A 7500-nucleotide genomic window follows, 5' to 3' on the forward strand; every position below is an offset into this window, starting at 1 on the left:
ATTGAAAAAGAATGCACCAAGTACAGTGCAACTCAAGTCTGTTTAAAGTGGTTAAACTGAAGTGATAAATTCCAAATATCAAAGTATTCTGCTGCACCCCTGGACTGGCGTCACGGCACCCACCTGGTGTAAACTCACTCTTAGGCGGCTTTCCATATACATGGACTTACCTAGCCCCACCCCACACCGCCCACCACAGCAACGGTTTCCACTACAATGAAGTGGGTAGAGTGGTGTGTAAGTGGTACTAAACTGGTGCCTAAAAAGTACCCAGTCTTGGGTAGGTCTGAGCTGGGCTAAGCGGGGCTAAAGCTCAGCCTGCTACTGATTGGTCGGCTCACAGCTGTGTCTGTCCACTCAGGTCTCTGTAAAATGTAAACACTACGGTAGCAGTGTTGCCATGTCCACTTATTATAAGCGACATTGGGCTTATTTTTCTGTAAAGTTGCTTGTAAATATTGGTAGTACTTTTACTCCACTACAATTATCTGAAAACGTATTAGTTACTAGTTACTAGTTACTTTTCAGATATAAATGATTACATTATAAAACATACATTAACCACTTAAGCCCTATTTTATACCTAGGCTATTTGAAAATAGCTGATCTACAAGCTCACAACGCCTCGCATCATTGTAGATCTGCTATTTTCAAACATTTTAGTACTTACTTTTGGTACCTTAAGTACATTTTGATACCAATAGTTTTTGTACTTTTACTCAAGTAATTCCAGACTTTCACTTGTAGAGTGCTTCTACATTGCAGTATTGATACTTTTACTTAAGTAAAACATTTGAGTACTTTTTCCACCACTGCTTGTTTCTAAAATGTACTTGATTATTTGGGGCTTGTTTCCATATGTTGTTGAAACCAGTGGTTCTTAAACATTTTCATGTCAAAGACCCCCAAATTAATATGTATTTGTCAACTTTATATATGTATTTTTTTTAATTTAAATAGCAGATGCACACACTCACAATGCGTCGCATCGCTACGCGTTGTGAGTTTGTAGATCTGCTATTTTCAAATAGCCGTAGATAGTCGCTTCTTTTGGGATTGTTTTCATAGACCTGATTGCTTATTTTTTTCTGCTAAACCTGGCAACAATGAATGTGCGACGATACACGCTAATAATGTTTTTTATATAAGTGATGGCAACGTGTTTAGACACCACACAGGTCTTCCCAACAATAGCGAAGATTAAAGTCAGGGTGAACATGGCCAAATAATAACTTAAGAGCCAAACTAGCTCTGAGGAAGCACGCTAGCATTTAGGCTAACCCTGTAGCCTGAGGCTAAGTTGGTGTGTTAAAGAAAGGGGCGTTGATTTCCTTCGGGAGGGGAGGGGAGGGTGGAGATTTTGCGAGTGGGGACTTTTGTGCAATGGAAACGCAAGACATTTTGAAGCGGTGCGGTGCGGTTCTGGACTGTACTGGACAGTGTCGTGCTTAAGCTGTGATGGAAAAGCGGCTTTAGTGTGGTTGGGGAGTTTGGTTGGCGGGTGTAAACTCACTCTTAGTGCGGTTGGGGAGTTTGGTTAGTGGGTGTTAACTCACTCTTAGTGCGGTTGGGGAGTTTGGTTAGTGGGTGTTAACTCACTCTTAGTGCGGTTGGGGAGTTTGGTTGGTGGGTGTTAACTCACTCTTAGTGCGGTTGGGGAGTTTGGTTAGTGGGTGTTAACTCACTCTTAGTGCGGTTGGGGAGTTTGGTTGGTGGGTGTAAACTCACTCTCAGTGCGGTTGGGGAGTTTGGTTGGTGGGTGTTAACTCACTCTTAGTGCGGTTGGGGAGTTTGGTTAGTGGGTGTTAACTCACTCTTAGTGCGGTTGGGGAGTTTGGTTGGTGGGTGTTAACTCACTCTTAGTGCGGTTGGGGAGTTTGGTTAGTGGGTGTAAACTCACTCTTAGTGCGGTTGGGGAGTTTGGTTGGTGGGTGTTAACTCACTCTTAGTGCGGTTGGGGAGTTTGGTTGGTGGGTGTTAACTCACTCTTAGTGCGGTTGGGGAGTTTGGTTAGTGGGTGTAAACTCACTCTTAGTGCGGTTGGGGTGTTTGGTTGGCGGGTGTAAACTCACTCTTAGTGCGGTTGGGGAGTTTGGTTAGTGGGTGTTAACTCACTCTTAGTGCGGTTGGGGAGTTTGGTTAGTGGGTGTAAACTCACTCTTAGTGCGGTTGGGGAGTTTGGTTGGTGGGTGTTAACTCACTCTTAGTGCGGTTGGGGAGTTTGGTTAGTGGGTGTTAACTCACTCTTAGTGCGGTTGGGGAGTTTGGTTAGTGGGTGTTAACTCACTCTTAGTGCGGTTGGGGAGTTTGATTAGTGGGTGTTAACTCACTCTTAGTGCGGTTGGGGAGTTTGGTTGGCGGGTGTAAACTCACTCTTAGTGCGGTTGGGGAGTTTGGTTGGTGGGTGTTAACTCACTCTTAGTGTGGTTGGGGAGTTTGGTTGGCGGGTGTAAACTCACTCTTAGTGCGGTTGGGGAGTTTGGTTGGTGGGTGTTAACTCACTCTTAGTGCGGTTGGGGAGTTTGGTTAGTGGGTGTTAACTCACTCTTAGTGCGGTTGGGGAGTTTGATTAGTGGGTGTTAACTCACTCTTAGTGCGGTTGGGGAGTTTGGTTGGTGGGTGTTAACTCACTCTTAGTGCGGTTGGGGAGTTTGGTTGGTGGGTGTTAACTCACTCTTAGTGCGGTTGGGGTGTTTGGTTGGCGGGTGTAAACTCACTCTTAGTGCGGTTGGGGAGTTTGGTTGGTGGGTGTTAACTCACTCTCAGTGCGGTTGGGGAGTTTGGTTGGTGGGTGTTAACTCACTCTTAGTGCGGTTGGGGAGTTTGGTTAGTGGGTGTTAACTCACTCTTAGTGCGGTTGGGGAGTTTGGTTGGTGGGTGTTAACTCACTCTTAGTGCGGTTGGGGTGTTTGGTTGGCGGGTGTAAACTCACTCTTAGTGCGGTTGGGGAGTTTGGTTGGTGGGTGTTAACTCACTCTTAGTGCGGTTGGGGAGTTTGGTTAGTGGGTGTTAACTCACTCTTAGTGCGGTTGGGGAGTTTGGTTGGTGGGTGTTAACTCACTCTTAGTGCGGTTGGGGAGTTTGGTTGGTGGGTGTTAACTCACTCTTAGTGCGGTTGGGGAGTTTGGTTAGTGGGTGTAAACTCACTCTTAGTGCGGTTGGGGAGTTTGGTTGGTGGGTGTTAACTCACTCTTAGTGCGGTTGGGGAGTTTGGTTAGTGGGTGTTAACTCACTCTTAGTGCGGTTGGGGAGTTTGATTAGTGGGTGTTAACTCACTCATTGTGCGGTTGGGGAGTTTGGTTGGTGGGTGTTAACTCACTCTTAGTGCGGTTGGAGAGTTTGGTTGGTCGGGCGGAGGACGGGTGCATCCCCAGGATGTCAGGAGGGTCCATGGGGTTCCCCAGGTACAGACTGGAGAGAAGGAGATGGAAGGATATTAATGCTGATACTTATGTTTTCTATGAAGACTACTATTAAGGATTAAAGCTAAACCAACCTTAGTCTCCTCACTACTATTTACTTGTATGTTGAAGGACCAGGAATGTATTCTACAGTTCTACATTAACAGTTTCTTGTAATACTTAAATCAGGGGTCTTCAACAGGCGGTCCGGGACCCCCAGGGGGTCCTTAGAGTTACAAAGGGGGTCAAATTGTTTTGTGATGGGGAACATTTAGCTGAAAATAGCCGATCTACAAGTTTGTGAGCCCGTAGATTGGCTATTTTCGGAGAGTTGGTGTAGAGGGAAAAAGAGCAGACAAAGTACAGAGACAACGGTCAAGTTCACTAAAACGTTTAAAAGGTGTCTGGAAAAACACTTTAACGTGAATCCAACATATTAATAGAGAAGATAATGTGTGTCAAACAAGTCTATAAAGCTATCTATGAAATCTATGAAAAAGTTGAATCTGGAACATAATTGTATACAGTATGTAGTGGGGGTCCCTGCTTCATCTCTGTCTCAGCTAAGGGGTCCCTGCTTCATCTCTGTCTCAGCTAAGGGGTCCCTGCTTCATCTCTCTCTCAGCTAAGGGGTCCCTGCTTCATCTCTGTCTCAGCTAAGGGGTCCCTGCTTCATCTCTGTCTCAGCTAAGGGGTCCTTGGCCTGAAAAACCCCTGATTGAAGACCCCTGATTTAATAAACAACACCCAGAGCTGGTGCAGTGCTGCACTCTAGTGGTCACAGAGAGTAAGAACACCTCTAAACTGATGGATAGCAACAGAGGGTGTCAGTCCTTAGATTGTTAATTAATTACACAGATGAGGCGTCACCTCGAACATGTATATATATAGGCTACTCCATATTACATTATATTATTAAGTTGGGAGTCATAGACCTACTTATTATTATCCTACAATTTAGTGTCTGATAATAAACGAGACTAAAAAGCGGTGCAACTAGTTCAGACTAAACTTTTGCAGATGCCTCATCCATTCATTGGAAAATCGACCTGAAGAGAAAAAGGGGAAATAACTGTATAAAAGCCCTATATTTTACAGTGTAAAAGGCAGCGTCAAACAGAACAAAAAGGTGATCTAAAAGAACTAAGAGTGGCAGACGGTCTGCAGTTTGTACAATATAAATATACATATAATAATTACGATTCATGTCGCTTCATCGCCTTGATATCATGTAACCTCACAGTAGGTTAACCTATAGTAGGTTGTCATAGCAAACATCCCTGTCTCAAACATTCTGTCAGTCGCGGGACGCCGAGCCAATGGAAACGGTGTGTCTGGATTCCAGCGGCACACCGCAACCCTGGAATTAGAGGGGCTAACCTTATTCCTAAAGCTAACCTCGGTAAAACTATGCCTAACCGTACGTTTACGGCGTAAACGTATTTATAACCTTATCCTCAGTAAAACAAATACAAGAATACAAGAAACGCTGGTCCGCGGGAAAAAATGGGGGTGAGCGTGTTTTGGGGCGAGTCTTGCGGTTATTCCACGGACAACATTGACGGCACAGTGACTTGCGACTCCGTGGACTGAGTGATTAAACACCGCGCGGAATACGTTGACTCAAACACACTGGTGGAGATTTAGAAGCACTTTATAAGAAAACTAACACTTATGTAGATGTAATGTAAGTACATGTGTTTTATTGTTGGGTTATTTTATGGGCTTTTGACAGCATTGGGTTCCCCTCCGTACCGGCCCGCTCCCACTTTCACCCCAGAGTACCTGCCAGGCCTGTATAGGTGACGGCCCCATGAAGACAAAGCCCCACATTTGCATTCCTATGGGCGAGGGTCGTGAATGGACTCGGTGGCGATTGGCTGTCTGTCCGCGATGGACGATGAGCCAATGACTCAAGGCGGGGTGGGGGTGGGGGTTGATTTGATTTTGTTCTTTTTCATTCGAAATTTTAAACGGCACACCTAGCGATGTCCAACGGACCACTAAAGGTCCGCGGCACGGCGGTTGGGAAACACTGGTCTATGCGGTCTGCGTAGCCCCAGCTCCGGTGTGGGTCATCGTCTCCATGCTAACATGCTAACCTGTCTATGCGGTCTGCGTAGCCCCATAGCTAACATGCTAACCTGTCTATGCGGTCCGCGTAGCCCCATAGCTAACATGCTAACCTGTCTATGCGGTCTGCGTAGCCCCATAGCTAACATGCTAACCTGTCTATGCGGTCCGCGTAGCCCCATAGCTAACATGCTAACCTGTCTATGCGGTCCGCGTAGCCCCATAGCTAACATGCTAACCTGTCTATGCGGTCTGCGTAGCCCCATAGCTAACATGCTAACCTGTCTATGCGGTCTGCGTAGCCCCATAGCTAACATGCTAACCTGTCTATGCGGTCTGCGTAGCCCCAGCTCCGGTGTGGGTCGGTGTCTCCGTGGCCCGTGTGGATGAAGGAGTGCTTGAGGGGCCGGCTGATGTCGTGGGCCGACAGGCCGGCCACCGCCGTCACCACGTGGCGAGGAAACTGACCCACGCGTAGGCTCCTCCTGTTCTGACCTCTCCACCAATAATGCTCCGCCCTGTGGAGGCAAGTATGTAAACATAGTCATGTACAGAGACACGCTACATGCACCGGTATACTACATAATAATAATAATAATAATAATGGATTTTATTTATAACGCACTTTACATTTCAAGAAATCTCAAAGTGCTTACAGAAGGCAAAGTTTAAAAACAGAAACATCACACCAATAAAAGAAAACAACAACTAAGAAACTGAATAAAACAATTAAAATAAGGGGGCATAAAGCCTAGAGGTAAAACCAGCTAAAAGAATGCTTTGCTAAAAAGGTAGGTCTTTAATCCTCTTTTAAAGCAGTCGACCGACTGTGGTGCTCTCAGGTGGACAGGGAGGGTGTTCCACAGTTCGGGGGCGACCGAGCAGAAAGCCCGGTCGCCCATGGTGCGTAGTTTGGCCTTGCGGGTGTTGAGGAGGTTGGTGTTTGAAGAGCGGAGGTTGCGGGTCGAGGGTTGCAGGGAGACTAGGTCCTTGAGGTATGAGGGAGCGTTGCCGTGGATGCACTGATGTGTCAACAGGGATATTTTGTATTGGGTCCGGAAAGCAACGGGAAGCCAGTGGAGTGAACGGAGGATGGGTGTGATGTGCTCATGTTTGCGCACTCTCATCAGGACCCTAGCAGCGCTGTTCTGAATATACTGGAGCCTTTGAAGGCTCTTGCTAGGGATCCCGATGAGAAGTGCATTGCAATAGTCCAACCTGGAGGAGACAAAGGCGTGGACGAGCTTTTCTGAGTCTGCTAGCGTGAGTGTGGGACGGAGTTTTGAAATGTTTCTGAGGTGAAAGAAGGATGTTTTGCATAGGAATTTGACGTGGGCCTCGAAGTTAAGGTGAGGGTCCATTTTTACTCCCAGGTTTGTGACAACCGATGATACTGTACATACATACATACACACACACACACACACACACACACACACACACACACACACACACACACACACACACACACACACACACACACACACACATACACACATACATGCAAGGCACCAATCTGCTCATCAGGAGCAGTTAGGGGTTCAGTGTCTTGCTCAAGGACACTTCTACACTAACACTGGGGGATCCCGGGACCGAACTGGGAATCCATCCGGCCGCTCTACCGGCCACTGCTACCCCGGGATGGCTCAAGGTAGAAGACTAGGCTACTCTGCAACAACTCCCAATGGGTCTGGTCTTTAAGATGCTCAGAGGATTTACGATTCTGTCCCTATCGGTACATAACTCGAACGCCGCTGAGTCGGCTCTGGTGGACTCTGCAACGTTCGCAGGGATTGATAGGCTAAAGTTTAACGCCACGGTGCTATCTGGTATTCCAGGGGTTTTGGGAGGTATTTAAAGCGCTCTGCTCATGTGGGAGGCAGAGGCAGTACCGCGTGCGTTCCAGAAGGGGGCGTCGCCAATTGGTTCCTGAGATCGGGTGGGAAATACCCGTTTGTTTCTAATAGGGAAAGGTTTCCTCTTTCACATAATGGATACTAAATGCTCTGTCTGGTGTCTACACTAC

The 7500-nt window shown here is 46.9% G+C and overlaps 1 protein-coding gene across 1 annotated transcript in view; it reads right to left on the reverse strand.

Moving 5' to 3' along the window:
• Window positions 1-7500, reverse strand: part of tnk2a (tyrosine kinase, non-receptor, 2a) — a gene marked incomplete at both ends in the record, with an annotated part of 47542 nt that overhangs the window by 22353 nt on the left and 17689 nt on the right. The window contains 2 exons of the mRNA XM_080418312.1: window positions 3320-3411; window positions 5798-5992. Coding sequence (XP_080274438.1) covers window positions 3320-3411; window positions 5798-5992 — 287 coding nt within the window. The remainder of the gene's footprint in view (window positions 1-3319; window positions 3412-5797; window positions 5993-7500) is intronic.

Source organism: Gymnoscopelus braueri (assembly GCF_963280865.1).
Source record: "Gymnoscopelus braueri genome assembly, chromosome: 21".
NCBI classification, from domain to species: domain Eukaryota; kingdom Metazoa; phylum Chordata; class Actinopteri; order Myctophiformes; family Myctophidae; genus Gymnoscopelus; species Gymnoscopelus braueri.